Below are 22,366 nucleotides of genomic sequence, written 5' to 3' on the forward strand. Positions count from 1 at the left end.
GTGGTAGTAGGAATGACAGGGTGAAATCACGAAACAAAAAATGTAGATGTTGTGGGTGAAAAGAGTGCGATGCGAGGATGGGGCGCTGTTTTAAGTGGCAGACTTGAAACACGGTCACAGTGACTCCTGCTGCCTGTGCAGCTGCACTGGACAAAATCCCGCCAGCCGCAGGGCACACCCGTTAACCAGCAGACGATGGACTACACGGTGACCTTCAAAGCTGTTTTTATTAATAGTTTATACCAGTCTGGGAGATTCTCGATTAAATATACAGGAGGCGTAATACCTTTAAATTTATGAATCAAGGAAAGTTACTCATCGTGACAGTTAACAGTGTATCTGAGCAGCTTCTAATGACATCTTAAAAATACCTTACCACTGATGTAATACAGTTCTATTACAAGAAAAATATCATAAGTATTTCTTTGATAATCAGAACAGCAACGTTGGCTATATTTTGTCAGACTGTAGCAAAGTGAGTAAAGTTTACTTATAAATAAAATCTCTAACAGCTATTTCAATAGAGGCTGAAGAAGTAGGATGCCATGATGATCTTCATGTCAAAATCTTCTTAGCTTATTTTTCATATGCAAAACCGTATATAGAACACAAGTAATACAGGGTGTTTCAAAATGATGGACCCGATTTCAAACTGGGTCCATCTTTCTGAAGCACCCTGTATTTCTGCAAAAAAAAAAAAAGCATATATATGTATGTCCAGTATATATTACCAGTATAATGATGACATACCTTTAATAACATAAAAACTGTTCCAGAGGCAACAGAAAAGTTACTTATTTCGTGTGGCCCAGCACATTTTAACTTCAAGCATATACAAAGTTTCATTGATTTCAGTAGCACTGCTTTACTGTTTAAAGCCACATGGTGATAGAAACCTTGTGTTGATATGAAATTTAAATGTATGGCAGGAGCGTGGTGGAAAAAGGTCTAGAGGTGTGGAATGTTAAGAAATAGCAATATGGAATTAAATTAAGGGTTAGCTCATAAGATGACTGCTAAAGCTGATGTAATGACAGTGAATCGATGAGCAGGATGAAGAGATGCATCACGAGGAGAAGGTAACCTGTTAGATGATGGGATGAAGTTTAGGCTACTGCAGTAGTCCTTCCACCACAGTGAACACTCAGGTCTAATTGCCCAAATACATAGACTTATATACAGGGTTTAATTTGGATTTCATTAATAAGACTCATGCCACAGTACATCTACTTGAATGTGTATAAGCAAGAGGTCAGAGTACAGTTGCTTTTTAAATTTCTTTTTTCCCTGTTCACTGTTTTGTTTCTCTTGCAAGTGAAGCAAATACGCAGTGTACAGGGTTGTCTCCCCAACATTCCTCTGACTCTTTCTAGTACAGTTTCACAGTACTTTCACAGTTTCTTTACATTCCCCTTTTTTATTTTAGCAACATCTAGATCGTGGTTTCTCTGCTTGCTTTATACAACTGCAGGAAACACCAGCAATTACATGTGAGTATTCTGAATGCATTTACAGAATTATTGGAAAAATGTTGTAATGCATATAGTTCAGTTAGTATATATACTTTTTCTGTATGTACTTTGCTGAACAATGGTATTCTTAAAAATACTGTTAAGTACTTTGTTAGAAGACCACAGGACTACTATCCATATTTTTAATTTTTTAAAGTTAAATGTAGTAAAAATATTTTCCTTAAACAGCACATAGAGCCCAACACGGAAAAATTCATTTGAGATGCTCAGTTTAACAGTTATTCTTGGAGAGCTTTCCATAGAGACTTCTTTTTAGAATAATAAAAATAGTCTATAATTAACATCTGCACCCAGAATGCCAGTCAAGAATAGCTATCTTATTTTGTAATAACTATTCTAGCCAAGTTCTTTGTATAGAAAAGCCTTTAAGAACTGTGTGGAAGTGCAATATGATTTCAAGACTCAGATGTTTCTTAATGACCTCCGTAACTCATAAACCAAAGGATTACCCTCATTTCATTAGATACGATTTTAGATAAATATACATTCTTGCATTGCAATGGAATTCTTTCTCCTTTTAATGAAATTTTCTATTGCAAATATGGAGTGCTGACGATAATCTGTTCTAACAATACAAGTTTACTTATTTTATTATGGTACCATCACTCTGTTAAAGAGCTCTGTGAAAAAACAGTTTCAAAAAATAATTTGCGAAAATTCTGTGAAACACTATAAGCCAAAACTCTGACTCTTCACTTTGGGAACATTTCCTTTTTCTTAGCTATAAGATGACAAAAATGAATACAGATAAACTAGCCTACATTAAGAAAATACTCCTGTTGGTGATTCCTCCACTCAAAATAGGTTTTATTTTGCAGGTGGAACAAAACCAAATCATCCTAGAATGACTTTTGTGCACTTCGCACGCTGATTTCTAGAATATCTTTGAGATATAATAATAAATCAGTACAACAAATTAGAACTTCTAAATTTGGTTACAAAGGTGTTGCAATGTAAATACGTGAACACATTACAGATATTTAAGAGAGGAAGTTTATTATAATTGCTCTTCTCAAAAACATGCATAGGATGGGGAAAAGTAGTGTGCTACAAGAAGACAACTGGCATTTAAAATAAAACTTAGAAGAGTAAGATGTTAATTACTATGTAATCACCCATCGGTCATGGTTTACACATACCAAACTAGAAGAGAGTCATGGGAGAGCTAATGAATATTCATCCTTGCACCGCCATAAAAAGCCAAACCAAAACAAACCCAAAGTTTAACGAAAGGCAATACTTCCCTAGTATATCCCATTCAGGCATAAACCTGACGTATCTCATATTTACTCACTGAATTTAAGTAGATCAAGTAGTGTAACCCTAATGTCATGTATGCAAGTACGTATTTTTTTATTCTGTTGATAGGCAGGTAGTATGGATGTGTGATGATCTGTGAGTAGCTCATCTCTTGTTTGCAGAGTGAAACGTCAGTGAAGGCATCAAAGATTACAGTTCTGAACTACTTTTTTCTTCCTGTGCTTTCCTAAGTTAATTGTTCTTCCAACTTTTCAGCGTCTCTTAGCTGATTTATAATAGCAGGTAGCCCAGCAAGGTTGCTGATAACTGTGCCTGATTATGACGAGAGGAGCAGGGGGGAAGATATAGAACCTGGAGCCACTGAGGGAGAAAGTAAAAGACACGGGAAAAAAAGCACTCCTGTGCATAAGCATTCCTATATCTTTATGTATATGGAGAGCTGGAGGGCTGATTGTTATTGGAATTTACATTGTTTACATTTTGATCAAGAAGAATCTTTGAATATTTTTCCATAGAAGAATAAACAGATTTTTTCATATTTCTAAAAAGAGAAACGCTACATTTGAGGTCGTCAGAGATGCCATTTGAGACTTGGTATCATAGTCTGTGCGTTGAATCTCTGTACACATCTTTTTTTCCAAGCACACTAAACATATATGTTTGTTCTAGTAACTGCTGAAGACAGGAGCACATAGCTGTAGAGTGACTGTTCTGGTGTGATTCTGGGTATGGCAATAGGACAGGTTGATGGAAATCTGTTTTGTAAAACTGCTAAACCAGATTCCGTTTAATAACTAGTTTAATCACAAAAATACATAATTTATGATCTGTGTCACAAATCTTTTTTCTGAAACTCATTAGTCAATGTACTGTGTATTTTTCATTGTGCCCATACTACCAGCCTGCAGTACATCGAATCTATCAGCTTGAAGGTCTTGCTCTTCAGTGCTAAGAATTATCAGCAGCTATGTGTAAATGGGTGGAGAGACTGATATCTACAATTTTAACTATCAGCACCCCTAGCTTTTTATAACGTTCTGCAGTATTGCCTTAACAGCTATCCACTCCCCTAGTTACAGTAGGCCTTGCCTCCTTTCTGTTTCTGTGGCATCTTGTTATTTTGTTTCACTGCTTCACCTTAATGGCTTTAACTCCTCTCTGTGAAAAAACCTGATCTAGCTGGCAGATTATCTGCTTGTTTTGTACTTTGAAACTTTAAACTGAGCAAGCATAGTTTGGAGAAAAGAAGCAAAAAAAAAATTCAGATATATTTTTATCCACCAAGTTGGTGTTAATGGCTGTTTAAAGCCAGAGTATGGCATAGATTATTTCCCTTGCTATAATGAAATGGACTAGAGTGCTGTGATAGAACACTCTATTAGACTGGTAAAATATTTCATATCTGATGTGTCAGCCAAACTCAAACCAGGAAAGTCACAAAATATGAGGAGAGAACAAGATAACAGTAATACAAATTACTTGTTCTCGGTAGCTTTTTTCTGTGAATTCCACTCTCCATTTTCTGGAATGTCTTGTATAATTTTATCTTTGACTTGCAAAGTACAGTGTTAATGCCATTTTTTTTTTTTCAAGTGAATTTGCAAGATGGCTGCCACTGAGTAGACAGCTCAGTAGCAACCAAAGGCACATTTAGAAAAAAGATCCACCAAACTGGATGGCATTGTAGGACACTTCTTGGTTCAGCTTAAGCAACAGAGGGCAAGGTGTTAGCCACCATGCTGATGGTGGTAGATTGAAAATTATTTTGCCACAGTGTTTTAAATACTCTGCTGCTCCATGATGGCATGAAGAATACAGCTCTTAGGATGTAGTTACACACCATGTTGTCTTCCATGGCAATTGCTGCCTCTGGCCATGGATCACTGCTACCATTCCACTTGTGCACAGAAATGAGTATATGAAGCTATACCTTAAGACAGGCCACTGAAATAATGTGAATAAAACATAATCCTTCAGCAATACTGATCCTGCAATCTGTATCACTCTGATGATCTTGTGTTCAGCGCCTTGCACAGTGCTGCTGCAGTTGTCTACCTAGAGCGTAAGCAGTGAGAAACAGCCAAGAATGGGAAAGGGAGGGGCAGGAATTTTTAAGCTGGTTTTGCTTTTGAAGCAATCTGTAAGTGAGCTCATAGCTGGCTTTGGGACCATGAGGGTGATAAACCATCATGGTTTGTCACTTATGCATTACTATTGGCTCACATACCATGGCATAACAGCAACTGCAGGGTTCCTGTTGCCTCATAGGGCAACCTCTCATTTTCTGCCCATTATAAAATAACATCCACAGTTTTCCTGAAAGTCAAAAGGCTTTATGGTACCTTGTAATTATTCTTGGACAGTTCTGTTACCCATTTCTTTGGACCACAAATGTGCTCAGTGTTGTGACATGCTAAAAGATGCTGGAATTCAGCCAAATCCTTCCCAGAATACTTCTCAGTTGGATGGCTTTTGTCTTTTGGCATTGAGGGATCAATAACTGGGGGATTGCAGCTGGCCCGTATGTCCCCACAGGCTGCTGACACGGCCGTGTTTGACAGCTGAGAGTAACCCCCAGCCGGCCCTTGGCTCAGGCCATGGGGTTTGAATGGACTCAGGGGGTTTTACCCTCTCACAGAAGCCTCAAGTAAATATATTGTAGTAAACAGAAATGATGTTACAGTTGCAAGTCAGCTGTGCCAGCATGAATCAAAAAGAAGCTTGAAGACCGGACTTTTTAATTAACTACAAACCTATGCTAATGTTGTCTCTCTTTTCTGCTTTTGTCCAGGGGATGTAGAGATGCCAGCTGAACCCTGGGTGAGATTTCCAGCAGTTTTGGTTGTCTTTTGATTTCCATTGGGGCGTAAAGCTTCACACTGTCAGTCTGTAATCCAAGGATTACCAACAGACAGAGGGATATGGCCATGCTCCTCCTGTAGCCTGCAGTGTGATACAAATCTCAGATGGCTTTTTATCTGCATTGTGCTTCCAGAGTGACACCAAGTAAGTGGAAGGAGTGACTAGGTATTCTACCACCATTTTCCTGAAGATTAAGCTGAATAAAAATTTGCAAATACATGTACAAAAGAAGATTTAGAGATTAGAAAGTAGCAATTTAAAACAGAGAAAGACATATAATAAAGTGTGCAGTAGCAAGTAGGATTTTACTCGTGCCGTTCCAGACTTCCTCAGAATCACAGAATATGGTTTGTTTCTGTTTGTCATTCTCTGAACATTTTGAATTTATCTCTTCATAGTGTAAAAATGTTATTTTCATACCCTACATTGTGAACTTTGTTTTGTTTGCCATTTTTTTTTTTTTACTATTTAAACCAAAACAATTACGTGATGTGATCATTGACCACGAATGATTCCTCAAGCCATAGAATAAAAAGTTAATAGAAGAAATGGTGTAGTTGAGCTATAACGATGTAAATAATTATAGCACCTTTGTGTTTTCTCAGGACCTTTCACCTCAAAGCTATAAACCATTTTACACACACAAGTATGTAGCCCTACAATACACCTGCTGTGCTAAAAAGTAACCTGGGTTTAACTTGTTTTAAAAAATGAGGAAGCAGGATGATTGACTTGATGAAAATCTTAATCTATCAAATAACATAACGAAGGGCGTGAACACCTACCGTACTTGCACACCTGGTTTCCTGGATGAGAGCCTGGGTGAGCAGGGAAGCTGGTGCCAGGTACCAAACTAAGAGGAGCTAGCTGTCCCGCTGCTCCGTAGACGTGCTTCCACCGTAGAAAATGCTCTGTCTGTTACCAGCACTTTCCAGTATTAACACTGTTGTTTTTTTTTTTTTTAATGCCAAGTTTAATTACATCCTTTAGCTCTTAATGACACTAATTCAGTGTAACTCGTCAACACTGGCAGACTTGATGGCTGTTTTTATATCTTTGCCAATTGGGGATTGGGCTGAAGACCACCATCAGTTAAATTGTAAAGCACTGAAACGAACTCTGAGTTATTTCACAAATTTTAACAAATGTTAACACAAGCCGTGGTTTTCCTACCTGCTCAGTAACTGGTTTGTGCTTGGCTTCAATCTTTTGTACAGGAAGTGTGGCAGGGAGGTCAGTGGTGGCCAAGGGGAGCTGGTGGTGAGGAGCTGCAGTTTGCAGGGGCTGCCTGCAGCCCTGCCCCTGCGAAAATGCGGGCAGCAAACACCCGTTTGAATATTTTGACTATTAATGCTGTAACCCCAGTGCTACACATTCACGATACTTTTTACGAGATGGCTGGATATACAGCTTAAGGGGCACACGAAAGCTGCTGGTTGTAGCATGGAGGGTGTTGTTGGTCTCTTCTCCCAAGTAGCAAGTGAGAAGATGAGAGGAAACGGCCTCAAGTTGTGCCAGGGGAGGTTTACATTGGATATCAGGAAACATTTCTTCATGGAAGGAGTTGTGAAGCACTGGAACAGGCTGCCCAGGGAAGCGGTGGAGTCGCCATCCCTGGAGGTGTTTAAAAGGCGTTTAGATGAGGTTCTTAGGGACATGGTTTAGTGCTAGAGTGAGGTTATGGTTGGACTCGATGATTCTGAGGGTCCCTTCCAAACAAAATGATTCTATGATGTTACCAGCCAGTGTGAAGACACCTGTTGAGGACACAGAAGAGCAAAAGGGCTGCGTGTTGTACCCACAGCCAAGCAGGGCTCGTAAGTACGTAACGGGGCCTCCAAAGAGAGTCACAAGCCGTGGCGGGAGCGGGCAGCCCCCCGCGGCACCCCGGGCCGTCCCAGCCACCCCGCACCGCCGCCGCCGCCGCCGCGCAGGCCCCGCATCAAGCCCCGGCCCCGCGGCGCCGTCTGGCGGCTGCGGGCGGAGAAGCCGGCGGAACCGCGCTGCCGCCGCCGCTGTTTCCGGCGGAGCCGGGGGAGGTGGCACCGGGGCGCGGGACTCGGCCGGAGGATGGCGGCGCGCTGGGCCGCCCGCGGCCTGCGGAGCGGGCGGGAGGGGCGGCGTGAGTGGCGGCGGGCCGGGCGCGGACGCAGGCCGGCTGCGGGCTCGTCCTGCGCCGGGGCTTGGAGGGGCCCGGCCCGGCCTGGCCTGGCCGTGCGGGGCGGCTCGGGGCGCAGGGCGGGCAGGTTGGCGGGGCCCGGTGGCCTGTGTGAGGGAAGGGCCTTTGCAGCCGGGGAACGGCGCTGAGCTTCCCTGGCTTAAAAAAGTTTTCTGTAGCGACTTCATGTTGGCACGGCAATGGGGGCTGCCGAAGCGCTCACCTCACGCGTATTGAGATTAGCATGGATTAGCAGAGTCGTGGCATGTCTTCCTGTCTTCAGGACCCAAAATCTTACAAAGAGGCTTTGAAAACTCCTTTTCGCTTATTTTAGATCGTTCCTTTTACCAGGGTTCATCTCCACGCAGACTGTCTCTCGACTGACATCAGAAGAAGTTGTTCAGATGCGTAACGAGCTCTTTACCAAAGAGAAAGAGAGGCAGTTGTCTCTGTATCCACGAATTGAGAAAATTGAAGTAAAATACACGGGGAAATCGCACCCTGGCACTGTGTTTGTGATGAACAAAGCTTTGTCTACTCCGTACAATTGTGCCATGCGTAAGTGAATGGCCTCTTAAACTAATGTTGTGCCACTAGTGATGAATATTGTGCCAACAATCGGAGTATTTGTCATCCAAATTTCAAATGTTATCATTACTGACATTTTGATGACCAAGGTAACGAATTTGCATTCAGAATATTGGTAGTTGGTATGTTTAAAATACATTTGTACTAAAATACATCCGCGGAAACTGAGTTCATTTTGGGGGGCTCTGTTAACAGCTCATCCTTCCAAGGCATTTACAAAAGTGAAACTTGCCATTTGTTGTTACAAAGGTAGGGGTCTAAACTGCTGACTGTGAGGAGTACGGTTAATAATTCTGTAGTATAATACTTTTTCCACTTTCTCTAGACTTAAGTGAGTGGCACTGCAAGAAATCTGTTCTAGCTCTTGTGGATGGTGAAGTCTGGGATATGTACAGACCCTTGACCAAATCATGTGAAATTCAGTTCCTTACTTTCAAAGATGAAGATCCAGAGGAAGTAAACAAGGTAAGTTTGCATCTTATCCCATTGTAGGTGACCCTGATTATGACCACTCGATTTTGTATGCCGCTTTCAGTTCCATGTCCCTTTGCGTTCTTGAACTTTGTTGTCATGAAAGCTCAAATATTTTTTTAATAGTTGGTTGGCACATCACAGCTAGCTGGACCAGTACGTGGGCTCGGTGATGTATGGGCATCTCTTTCAGCCTGTGTTGTTGTATTCTATGATTTCAGATTTAGGTATCTCCAGGGAAACATCTGGATTTCATTTTAAGTGCACTTTTGATTTTTTTGATTGATTTTTCTTTTTAATCATCTCCAAATAGAAGTTTAAGTACTAAAGAAAGTAATACTTGGATTGAGAGCTAGGTTTGTGCCTAATTCAGTTAAATGCTGGTATTCTTTTGGAATAAATAGCTGATGTTCATCTAGTGTGGGTTGTTAGCTTCTAGATAATAAATCTGTGTTTTGAAATTCTCTTTATAGGCCTATTGGCGTTCCTGTGCCATGATCATGGCATGTGTTTTAAAGCGAGCATTCAAGGATGAGTACTCAGTTAATCTGATCAAAGCGCCAGAAGTACCAGGTGATATAAGTGTTTTCTGTTGATTGCCTTGTCTTTTGCTGCTTCTTAAGTGGGTGTCTAATAGTGTTACAAAAGAAGGTCAGAGGCTTCTTTTCCAATGATTGAAGGCACTTACTGATATGTGTGTTACATGCTGCTGTTGTAGCCTTCAAGTTCTAGCAATCACACTGAAAACAATTTTGTTACCAAAGTACAGAAAATTGGTCTGTGTGGCAACTGGAGTTCGGACCACTTAGGATTTCGTAAGTTAAGTTAGTAACGTAAGGACATAACTTTTTTTTTGTGAAGTTACATGAGTAAGGTATTTAGAAGATGTGATGTGTTTCTGTGAAATTTGCAACGTGACCTTGTGAGCTCTTGAGTTACTAAAAATTATCATGTGTACATCAAGTTGGAAGACTATTGAAGTACAAACAGGGTTAGTAACAACTTTTGCTCATCTGTGACCTGATACAGGTTTAATCTGCCATTCGACTGCATAATCACAGCAGAAAATTTATATTTTATGGTGGCTTTCTTGAGATCATTTTGGTTTTCTTCTCATTAATTTTTATATATTTATAAGTGTGTGTTATGGCAATGAAATAGGTACTTTGTTACAAACATAAATATTTTTCCCTTTGGAATTGGAATTGCAGTGATCTCTGGAGCTTTCTGTTATGATGTAATTTTGGACAATAGACTGAATGACTGGAAGCCAACAAATGTAAGCACAATAATGTCTTCCTGGAAAGTGGTTTGCATCCCTGTCCAACGGTTCCTTTCTAATAGGGGGGAGTAATGAGGATTTTTTCTTTTCATGGGGTATATCTACACTAGTATTTCATTTTAGGTCTGGAGTATTTTTTGGAAACTAATCTCCTCATTTACCACATACTGGCTTTCATGGCAGAACTGTCTCAGAGCACACGAACTGGGTTCCTCTCAGATGAAATTAAACTTCGAACTGTATTCCAGATACCTACAGGTTTTAGGTGTATGGGGCTAGAGTAGCTCTAGTCTGAAATACTGTTCCCAAAATAGTTGGCATGGCTGTTGGGACCTTAGTACCATCTTTGGCACTATTCCAGGTTAGTGAACCTGTCTTTCTAACAGCAATGATCTGTAACAATCTGTTGTAGAGATAAGTAGTAAGAGTTACAGTCCTACAGCAATATTCTTATATTTCGGATTTATAGTAGATGATCTGTATTTTTTTGGCTAATATTTGATGTTTCCTATGCTTTGTCTGTTCAGAACAGTGGTGACAGTTTTATATGTCTCAATTATTTTTAGGACAACTTCCGTTCTCTTACAAGGGACGCCAGAAAGCTGATTCATAAAGACCTGCCATTTGAAACACTGCATGTTGAAGCAAAAATAGCATGTGAAATGTTTCAGCATAACAGGTCAGTGTCTGAATTCACCTTTCTTTTAGAAAGTAGATTAGAAATTCATTTGAATCTCAGGTTGTTTTTGTAAATCTAAAATACAATGTGACAGGTGAAGTAAGAAGGTACTTCTCCCACTACTCTGAGTGAACATGCCTCCATTCTCTTTGTCACTCTACCTTATTTCATTTTCAGTGTTCTCTCCAGAGGCCAACACCAGGCACCTTTAGTGGATGTAGTTTGGTGACAAATGGAAAGACCGTAGACTTCTTAGTTTAATAGTGACCTTCAAGATTTCACTACTTTTAAATGGAAGCTCTGGTGCTTAGACTTGGTGTGCTAGTTACTCAGCCTTTGCTGAAAGGCTTTCATATTCAAATAAATGTAGTTTTTTCATATCTTGGTATCTTCAAATAAAGATTTGAAGAAATGCAGTTTTTGAGCTCTGCAGGGGGAAAATGGGCAGAATACTCTGGCCTGTGCTATAAAAGAAAGCTTGTTTAAAACACTCCAGTGTTCTTGACTGGAAAAAACACTTAAGCAGTGTGTTGGGATAGAAATTCTCTGGTCCACAGCTTTTGGTGGTTGGAGAGAGGTGGGAAGAAATGATAATTTGTCATTTTTTGAACCAAAATAAACAATGCTTGAAGCTAAAGTTGCAAATATAACTAGTGTTTTTAGCTTACGAATGAAGATGATATTAATGTGACATACAGACTAGCATCTTGTGGGGGACTATGGTAGGTCTGTGAATTCCCTGACGGAGGTTATGGGAACAGAGATTGACCGTGAAGATATTAAGGTGTACCCGTGAGAAAAAAGGGAGTAAAAGAGTAACATTGACGATAGCAAAATTAGCCAATGATATGTTACTATTGCAGCCTGTAACCAATAGCAAAAAGACACATGAGCTGGTAAAGACTATATAAAAAAGCATTTGTGGCAATAAATGGAGACTGCTGTTTGTACAGAACTTTGTCTATGTCATTTGTCTGTCTCAACTGCGACAGCATCTCTTTGCTGTGTTGGCTGGCAAGCATTGACAGCAGGTGGAAACTGACTTTTGATAATAGCTTTAGACATTTTGTGTGTGTAGTAGAAAGAGCAGAGAACACTTTGTTGTCTTGCAGATGACCAGCTGTTGAGGAAGCACCTTGAATAAAATCAGTTTAGGTGATCCGATAGTGTCTTCTAGTCTTACACATGACCTGAAAAACTCTTATTTTTATTTCAAGTAGAATGTTCATTTTATCTTTCTGAATGAAACTGCTGAGAGAGCATGGCTCTCCTATAACATAGACATGCTTTATGGAGCATACCAGTACATGTTGTCATATAAAATTAAGAATTTAAACCCGTTTCAAAACTCAGATGAATACGAGCATAACTTTTAAGAATGTTCCTTAAATCGATTGCTTAAGTGTTACAAGAACTAGGTGTTAAAGGTTAGGATTTTTTTAATCTACTCTTTTGTCGTGTTCAGGTACAAAATGGATATGATAGAACAGAAAGCTTCTCAGAATGCGGAAGGAATTGTAACATTACATAGGTGAGCAAAATTCATTCTGTAGCGATTCATTGAAAGGTTTGATTATATTGCAAGTACTTTCTGCAAGTGAAAAGAGTAAGTTACTTGTGATGATTTTTAATTTAGAAATCACTTGTATTCATTGCTATCTGAAGTTGTTGTTTGGGTTTTCTTTCTTTGTTTATACAACCATTGTTTTTTGATACTTAACACTTGGTGGATCCCACTACATTTCTGTTTCTTGTTACGTTAAAGGTGGTAAGGGCCAGAGAAGTCTTACTACTTTAAATGCTTTTACATAAAATCTAAGTAAATCTCTAGAGCTTGACAGGTTAAAATACAAACCAAATACTTGTTTGAAAACAAGAGTTAGCATTATGCAGTGGATTTTTCTTCCAAAGTTGTCAAGATCTTCCTAACTGACAAGTTACTGCCTTGTAGTGCTGGAGATGAGAATGGAGCTGGCTCCTGGGCTACAGTGTAAGATACAAGGTTCTTAGGCTGGAGGCAGGAAGCTTGTATTGTATCATAGGCAAATAAAAGAATTTGTGACTAGCTTAGGCTAGTGTAGGATATTCAGCTTTCTAGATGTCTAAATTGTCTGGTTTTTCTCCTTCTTCCTACTCTCTAGTTTGCTCAATAAGAAGGAAAATGGCTTCACCTATTGATTTCTGGGACAGATTTGTTCTGAATGTTCTTTTGTTGTACATATTTTTGTCTTTCTCTTTTCATAATTGATTTGCAGTTTTCCAAGACTTGGAAATAACCTGTGCAGGTTGTAAACACTGTACTGTGGAAAATGTGTGATCTTGGAGACAAACCTTTTTTTCTGGTGAATGACAGAGTTATCCTAGTTTTAAAGCCAACGTGGCCTCAAAGATTTGTTAAAGCTAGGATCCTCTTTCTAGACTTCAGGTTTAAATTTCATAAATTCATTTCAGGAAGTTGTGTCACCTCTACTTTTGCTTCAGGAAACCTAGAAATGCTGAACTGGGGATTTGTTTAGATTTGGTTTGGGATTTGTGTGAATTTTCCTTAATCTGTTCTGTAGATAGAAATTTGCTAATCAAAAATCAAAACAAATAGGCTTGTACTTCTCTCCGAATATATTTGACATAGAGTTTTTTCTCTATCCCATCAGGTTTGGTGACTTTGTAGATGTTAGTGAAGGCCCTCATATTCCAAGGACAAGTTTCTGTTTCCAGTATGAGATAACGGCAGCCCATAATCTTCAGACTAACCAATCTGAATTGATAAGGAGGTTCCAGGGTGTGTCCCTGCCCATCCATTTGAAGGTAACGTATTTCTTACAGATTTTCCCTTAAGTCAGGGCATTTGGCTTACTTTCTGGTCTTTATTATATGCTGTGCTGGTAACTGTAATTTGGAGATGAGAATAGTAGCAGAAAGGGGAGGCTCATGATGATGGCTACATTGGATATTTGGAGTTTGTTTTCCTGGAACTATTGTGGATGTGAAATCTGAACTAGAAAAGTTTGCATCAGAGGGCCCTTGATGTTATTTTTCAGTACTGAAAGTGGTGTTACAGTTATGCATGGATATTTCATTTACCTTGCCTTAGTTAGTTGTGTGTGCTAATCTTCTGAAATTGAGGCTGCTGACAGTGTTTATTCAGATTCAGGAAAAAGCAGAACTTATGATAAAGGATACCGTTTCCAAGTCTGTCATGACACCAAAGTAAAACTTAACAACAGTAACAAAATAAGTCCTAGCACTAATCAGTCTTAAACAAAGGCTTTGCAGAACAATAGGTGGAGGTAGGAGTCTTTCTTCCTGTTTCTTTTGACTTTTATGATTTTGATCTGTGGTCTTGCACATGTGCTTTTGTCTCAATTGGGCAAGTTTTCAAGGGACAAGTGGGCACAGGGTTCCTCACCTCTGTGTACCCTTTCTCATAATGAGATTTTAATTCCCGTTTTTGTCCATTACCTCCTCAGTAATTTCACACAATTAATGGATGCAATCAGCAGACATTTATTCAAGTCCTCCAAAGGAATGCTGGCAAATTGGACACTGAAATCATAAGCTGTAGCATCTGAATTGGGGATTATTGTAGTTTTGTGCCATCATTTCTTTACATTTGTCAGAATCTATTCTATGATATTTTTATGCCTGCAGTAACGTTATTTAATGACGTTCAATACAGGCTCATCACGTCGTGTGGCACAAACTGCTGGAAAGATCAAAGAAGCTGGTGAGTCTCATTAGTAGTGAAGTACAGCTTACCAAATATAAAGATATGCTGTGACAGAGTAGGATTTGAATGATTAGAAGTGGGTAATATATTGAAGAACATATCTTGAGGAATGGAAGTGTTCACAGGTGAAGAAAAATTGGATGCACAGGAAATGTCACTGCTGTGTAGTAGAGGATGTGCTAGCATTTGTTTCCTAAGTCTGGTTATTAAAATGGATTGTACTGTTTAAAAAAATACACTATTCAATTGATATAATTTTTACTATTAAAAAAACCTGGAACAAATTATATCAGACTTTCTACCTATGGCTCTGAAGCTGTGTGCTTCTGAGAATCCCATGTGCTTTTTATAATAATCTCTATAAGTTGTTGTTAATTACCACCTTAAGCTATATTGGTATTTTTCAAATTCATCTCTAGAATTAATGTTGGTATCATATGTATACAAAATTTAAAATTATTTTTTCCTATGTTAATCTTGAACGTGAAATGAGAGAGCTAATAATTGTCATAATGTGTTTACATTTATTTAGATGTTAGGTAATAGTAAGTTTTCTTCTACAGGTTTGAGTGAACACATGTGAACATATTTCTTACAAGTAAATGCAGGGATAAATGCCAATACCACTGGGTGAACCTAGGTGGAAGTTACTGGAGAGGAAAGGACATGCCATTTCAGTAAAGGGCGTAAAGGCACTATTTTGAATATTGTTTGCCTGTTTAAAGCCTACATGGAAAATAAGAGTTCCTTGCAAACATTTCTTTTGTTAAACATCCCGTGTTTCTAAGTTGAAATGTGCTTATCCGAGAGAAGCCTTACCATGTCTGAATAAATGCAAAAAGCAAGTTTTTAAGATAAATGGAACTATAAAATATTATAAGCCACGAACAACCAGACTCACTATCAAGGAAATCTTAATAAGAATTCAACAGCAGATGTTTTGGAGCCTTCACATTAAGTGTTTCAATTATTTGTGTGGCAAGAGAAAGGGGAAACAAACTACTCTATGTCTACTAAAACTTGTTAGCCAAGGATGTGTTCAGAGCCTAACCCATGATATTTTTCTATGAAATTAGTTTGAAGATGCTTGTCATTCAGCTTGTTTAATTCTGGAGACAATAATGGTCTTCGTAGGCTGTCCTTTTTTGTTGCAGTGACAGTATGAGGGGAGGGTTTCCAGGATCAACAACAATTAAATAATTTTTAAAAATATAACAAAATTAATATGTTTATGCAGGTCTCTGAAGAAAAACTGGGAGCAGCAGCAGAATGTCTTGAGGCAAAAGATGGAACTGAAGAAGGAAAAACTGTATCAATTTAAATTAACCTCTAAATGTACATATTAAAATGTGTATTTTTACATGACTTGTTTGTTCTACATAGAAGAATGTCTTGGATAATTCATTTGAATTCTGTGGACCTAAATCATGCATAGATACAAAGCCAGTGTCAGACCTTTCAGTGCACTTGAATTTCACTTGAAAAAAAAAAAAAGGGAGAGGAAAAAACGGTAATATTTTATTTGCAGTAACTCACCTTGCAAGTTACCCTTGTCCTTATCTCGACAACAATTGTATGTGTCCAGATGTTGTCCTTTGTGATTAGTGCAGTTTGGCCTACAGACTGTAGTTGAACTGGCAGCTGGAATGGTCATCCCCTTTATCTTGATATATTCAAGACCCCTTGTTTGGTATTCCATGAAGAAAGTATTTCTTTCTAACTTCTGACCTGATGTGTCTGTTTCTTGCTAGAACTTCCAGATGAAATTCCACTGAGTTCTTTGCCTACTACAACAAAAAGTTGAGACAAATACTATCTTAAAAAAAACAAACAAACAAACAAAAACCATAAAAAAACCAACAAACCAAAAGAGAAAAAAGAAAAAAATAAAGCCCTTTCACAAGCCCATAAAGGGTTACAAATGATTATTCTTATTTTACTCATTTTGATTTCCTGTCAGAAATGCAATCGGATACTCTCGTCTTCCCAATTCAAAAGACTCCATTCAGTAGACACCTGCATGATTGTCATTGCTTTACTTAGACAGAAGTAACAGAATGTAAAAGCTGAAAAGTTATTTGAGTTTAATATTTTCTGCTGTCCAAATGCAGTTAAAGATAATTTTCCAGAATAGTACCAGGAATGTAGCGTATTACTTGCATCCTCAGTGTAGTAAGATTTATTATGCATTTTCATTCTTCGATATTTAAATATGGTAACTTCAATTAAATTTCAGAAAGGGTTTTTGTTAGATGATGTTGTCTGGCATTTTGTATTTTCATCCGTAGCTCATTAGAGCTGTTCCTGTTATACCGGAAGAGATTTTGTTACTAGTTGAAGTGCAAATATTTTCTCTCAATTTTATCCCAATTACTGTTTTTACTATTAACTGTGTCACTTGCTTTCTAATCAATTGACACTATAGTTTTGTAAGAGCAAGATAGCAGTTCTGTAAAATACATTTATACATTTAGGTAAGGAACTCTTACCTAGCTTAATTGAACTAAAAAGTAAGTAAATGCTGAATGTGCCAGAGCACAGAAGAGGAAATGCAAGTGGTAAAAGTAGCAGAAATCTGCTTAAGGTATGTGTTAAAATATGTTTGCTCCTGTGCATTTCTGTGCTTAGTGCATTCTGTAGCTGTTCAGATTTACTGGCATACAATGAAGTCTGAGATCCCTCAATGTGCTAACAGACCATGTTTCCTGCCAAATGCAACACCTCTTTAAAGGACAGCCCATGCCTTCTCAGACTACTTGAAAAACTGGTTATTGTTGTTGTGTGCTTTTTTTCTTTTTCTTGACTAATATTGGAGAGGACATTTTATAATGGTATCAGATGCTTATTTTTTTTAAATAAGATTTTTTTATTCAAGGTTTACTCTAAGAGTACACACACTATATATATTTTCTTAAGGCTGTAAATGATCTTTGAACTGAATTTCAAATATTTATGTTTCTCTTAAATGAAACCTTCTGGTGTATGCTTTTGCTTTGGACCTGTTGCTCTGATGCTACTGAAAAAGCAGGCATTGGTTCCTGTCTTGAGGAACACAGATATTTTTTTTTGAGGTGCCTGCCATCTCTGATTAACCCAAGACCACAGGGAAATGATACCAGTGGGATCTGATCTAGGTGGTCTGTTTTGAATCTTAAGCCAACTTAAGCCAATCACCAACCCATATAGTCTCCTGATGTCTGCTCTGTATTTTGGGAATCCAGTTCAAAATTCCTCCTGAATTCCCCCACCTGCAGAGAAAGGTGAAAATGTTGCTTCCCCTTAGGAAATTTTTTTGAGCATAACTGGAATTTCATATTTCAGAGCTTTTCTGTTTGTGTCCCCCAGGGATGTGGGGAACCCAGTTTTATGGTCTGCAATGTTAAGAAACGGTTCGAAAGGCATATATCTGGGCTGAAAAGTCTGGAGAGGGAATTTCGCTTTCCTGACCTTTGCTGAGTGTAAGACACGTGTGTGCAGGACTGGCGGGGGAATTCGCAACAGAGCCTGGGGAACCTGCAGAGCTCCTGCCGCTGGGTGGGAGCAGCAGCTCGGGGAGGAGAGGGGCTGCCTCGAGAGTCAACCTATGGGGACACAGGTGAATCCCCGTGGAAGAGACATCTGCAAATGCAGAACTACAGTACCGAAAATGCTGTTGAGGGCTGCAAGCTGAAGTTTACACAAGATTAAACTTCCCCCCCATCCTTCCCCAGAGGTCTATGCATAAGAAGGCGGAAGCTCAAACTTCTGCAGAATGTGACGCTAGCTCACTTCTCAGCTTACGTGGGCTCCCAAAAGCAGGTTTTCCTTTGGGAGAGATGGACCTGAAGGACATCTTTGAAAAGCACCAGGATTCTCACAGAAGACAGCAGTAAAAAGAGAATCAGGTAACTGGAGGTGGTGTCCACTTCTTACCACCAGTATGGTGGTGACAGCACTGTTCAATGGAGGAGATGTAGATTCAATTTCCTATTCTGCCACAGAGCAACTCAGAGCTACCCTTGCAGGGGAAACATCTTCAGGGGATGAATCATAAGGTACTCTGAGTACTCCCAACCCAATCGGTATGAAGTGATGCCATACTAGAAAAAAGTCCTAGATGTTTCTTGGAGGAGCATGAGAACAAATGGAAATGGTGCTCAATGCTCATGGCAGCCATGGAGCAACAGGGAGATCTGGTCCTCGAGCTAAGTAATTTAATTGTTGGCATAGAAAATGCTGAAATTGCCTACCAAGAGGGATGTTACTAGCAGCTAGGGTAGAGTAATGCTTCCCTTCTCTTCTTGGCTTAAGGATTTCTGAACTTTAGCCAAACTACAGGGTCATACCAGCCTGGCTAGCTATTTGGGACTGTGCTCTGACATACACCTGGACCTCTATACACCAGACTTAAAGCTATGGGGTAATATAAAATACCAAAATGACCTTGGGTATGGCAGAGCTCTGGCTGGGTGTGGATTCTAGGTGTGTAGGGTTGTGATCAATGGTCCATAGTCTGGTTGGAGGCCTGTAGTTAGTGGGGTTCCTCAGGGATGACTACTGGGTCCAGTCATGTTCAACCTGTTCATCAGTGACCTGGATGAAGAGACTGAGTGCACCCTCAGCAAGTTTGCTGATGATACCAAACTGGGAGGAAGGGCTGACAGACCAGAAGGCTGTACTGCCATTCAGTGAGACCTGGACAGGCTGGAGGACTGGGCAGGGAAGAACCTGATGAAGTTTAACAAGGGCAAGTGTAGGGTCCTGCACCTGAGGAGGAACAACCCTGGGCACAAGTACAGGTTAAGGGCAAGTGTAGGGTCCTGCACCTGGGGAGGAACAACCCCGGGCACCAGTACAGGTTAAGGGCAGACCTGCTGGAAAGCAGCACTGCAGAGAAGGACTTGGGAGTTCTGGTCAACAACAGGCTGACCATGATTCAATAATGTGCCCTTGTGGCCAAGAAGGCCAACAGTATCCTGGAGTGCATTAAGATGAGTGTGACCAACAGGTTGAGGAAGGTTATCCTATCCCTCTTTCTGCCCTGCTGAGGCCGCATCTGGAGCACTGCATCCAGTTCTGGGCTGCCCAGTTTAAGAAGGACAAGGAATTACTGAAGGGAGTCCAGCAGCAGGTATGAAGATGATTAGGGGCCTAGAGCACCTTCCTTATGAAGAGAGACTGAGACAGCTGGGTCTGTTCAGCCTGGAGAAGAGAAGGCTGAGAAGGCATCTCATCGATGTTTATAAATGTCTCAAGAGTGGATGTCAAGAGGATGGGACCAGACTCCTTTCACTGGTGCCCAATTATAGGATGGGGGGCAATGGACACAGACGGAAGCACAGGAGGTTCCATCTGAATCTGAGGAGAAACTTCTTTACTTTGAGGGTGCCAGAGCACTGGAACAGGCTGCCCAGAGAGGTTGTGGAGTCTCCTTCTCTGGAGACGTTCAAGACCCACCTGGATACATTCCTGTGCGATCTGCTCTGGGTGACCCTGCTTTAGCAGGTGGGTTGGACTAGATGATCTCCAGAGGGCCCTTCCAACCCCAACCATTCTGTGATTCTGTCATGCTGTATGTGCTGTCCTGCCTACCATGGGGCCTGGCCCAATCTCCATTGAAAGTAGCTGTAGGTCAGTTGAAAAAAGTGACAAAAAAGTAGATATTGTTATTTCTCTGTACTGAATGCTATAGATCCCAGAAACTACAGGAATTTGGGGAGGGTAGATGGACAAAAGAGACTGCAGAATTAAGCCAAGTCCTCTACTTTGTTATTTCTCCTCTTTATTAAATTGCTTTTCAGGTTTAAAGAGGCAGTTTTAACTCTATCTGTTCACTAAAAGAAATGTAGACCTAGCTAAAGGTAAGGAAAAATCTAGGACAGGAGTGTCAAACTCATTTTCACCAGGGGCCACATCTGCCTCGCGGTTGCCTTCAAAGGGCCAAATGTCATTTTAGGACTGTATAAATGTAGGAGTAGTTTGACACTCCTGATTTAGGAAGACACCATACTGCAATATACAGATGATGGAGAAGGGGGAGGGAGGAGTGATTTACGCCAACATAGATGAGCAGAAGACAACACCGGCCAGATTCTGATAAGCAATAAATAAGGAAGAATTATTTTTTATGATGGATATGGTGAGACACTGGACCAGGCTTCCCAGAGAAGTTGTGGATACCTCAACCCTGGAAGTGTTCAAGGGTAGACTGGATGGGGCTTTGAGCAACATGGTCTAGTGAAAGATGTCACTGCCCAAGGCATAGGGAGTGGACTAGATCATCTTCAAAGTTCCCTTCCAACCCAAACCATTCTGTGATTCTATGATGACAGGGGAAAAGGTAAGAACTGAAACCACCTTCCAGTTTGCACATCTTGGTAGTAGTTCCATAGCTTCTTGCATTCAAGTTGTTCCTTCTTCTACCTCTTGTTTGAAAGAGAGTTGAAACCTTTCCAAATTGCAGAAAATTTGCTCTGAGCTTGGGACTCTTGAACCTTCTCTTTTCTTTTTTGGTTTTAACCAAAAAAGAAACTCTGGACCAAGGTTAAAGCTACTTGGTGTCTTGGTCCTAAGAGGTGGCAGTAGAAAGGTTGAGCTGAGTCAGTTCCAGCCTTGCATACACATTATTTACCAAGTGAGGCATTTTTTCCGAAGAAGTATTCTGAAATCCATGTTATCATGGATTTTGGAGGTAGAAAAGGCAATTACGATCTAGTCTGACTTCCTTCATAACAGAAGGAATTGAATGTCAAGAGAGGGTTATTTTTTTTTCTTACCAAGGAAGTGAAACTCTTCCCTGGGAAATTGAACATGTGCAAGTGATGAAAACGCTCGATCATCGGTAGGCATCACTCCTTTTATGACAGCAGCCAGAATGAGCTTCCCTTTCTATTTTAACCTCTGGCAAGAAGTAATTTCTTACTGCTGTTTGGTAGCTTATCTAATGCTATACCACTCAGCTTATCGCAATATTTTGTTATATTTGAAGCCAGTGAACTTGCTAGGGCAGTTACATTTATTTTATTAGTTTTTTTAAAGGAATCCAGGCACAGGAACTCAATATCATAGAGGCATTCAATGGGAAGAGCTGGCAGTGGATATTTCTTGGAGAACACCAACCATCTGAAAATGGTAATGCTATCATGCTGTGGTCTTTCACAAGATTTAACCCCAGTCATGGACAGCATTAACATTTTTTCAGAGTAATATCTGCTAATATAATATCTACAAGTTAATATGCCTGCTTTTCTGGGGAATCAGCTCTGCAGAAAATGTACATATAAATGGTCTGATGACCATATTTATATCTGCTATTTATTTCCTAAGTTTGCAGGTCACTCAATGTATTTTAAACAGAGACAATGTAAGGGAACGTGCATTTGATATTTATAGCAAGACTACGAATCAGAATAGTGAGTGGCAGGACCTGTTTTCTTCCTTAATATCCCTTTTATTGTCATGTGTTTACGTAGCATAGAAATGGGAAGTCCAGTCTGGGGAGTGGCAAATTGGGGTCAAGTAAGGAAGCCACAACTGGCCATTGTTTCAGTACTGTGTCATTCACAAGCACTGAGGACGGTACTGTATTCCAGGTACACTGCTCTGATGTGGATTAAAGCCTTAGAAGTAGAAAAAAAAATCACTTACTCGTTGCAGGCTTGGGGTGCTGTGCACTGAATGAGACTTCTCTGAATACAATGAGGATCCGAGGAAAATACCATGTAACATTTTCCTTTTGTGAGCGCAATTGACATAATAAATGTAATCAATTAATGCTCCACTTTATACATCCCATGGGGGAATTTAAGTTGTGGAGACAAACTCAACA

At 39.9% G+C, this 22,366-nt stretch overlaps 1 protein-coding gene across 1 annotated transcript; it reads left to right on the plus strand.

The window, feature by feature from the left end:
- The first annotated feature begins 7,698 nt into the window (after positions 1 to 7,698).
- On the plus strand, positions 7,699 to 17,360 carry MRPL39 (mitochondrial ribosomal protein L39). Its single transcript, XM_065644714.1, has 10 exons — positions 7,699 to 7,776; positions 8,164 to 8,370; positions 8,726 to 8,865; positions 9,345 to 9,444; positions 10,083 to 10,150; positions 10,720 to 10,832; positions 12,298 to 12,363; positions 13,484 to 13,637; positions 14,509 to 14,556; positions 15,797 to 17,360. Exons 1-10 carry the CDS (start codon positions 7,725 to 7,727, stop codon positions 15,878 to 15,880), a joined length of 1,032 nt encoding a protein of 343 aa, XP_065500786.1. The 5' UTR covers positions 7,699 to 7,724; the 3' UTR covers positions 15,881 to 17,360.
- The last annotated feature ends 5,006 nt before the right edge of the window (positions 17,361 to 22,366 follow it).

Source organism: Caloenas nicobarica, chromosome 1, assembly GCF_036013445.1.
Source record: "Caloenas nicobarica isolate bCalNic1 chromosome 1, bCalNic1.hap1, whole genome shotgun sequence".
NCBI lineage: Eukaryota > Metazoa > Chordata > Aves > Columbiformes > Columbidae > Caloenas > Caloenas nicobarica.

Coding starts and splice junctions, on each gene's coding strand:
- MRPL39 (XM_065644714.1), top strand. CDS start 7,725: ATGGCGGCGCGCTGGGCCGCCCGCGGCCTGCGGAGCGGGCGGGAGGGG. Junction 7,777..8,163: donor GAGCGGGCGGGAGGGGCGGC/GTGAGTGGCGGC, acceptor TCCTTTTACCAG/GGTTCATCTCCACGCAGACT. Junction 9,445..10,082: donor CAAAGCGCCAGAAGTACCAG/GTGATATAAGTG, acceptor TTGGAATTGCAG/TGATCTCTGGAGCTTTCTGT.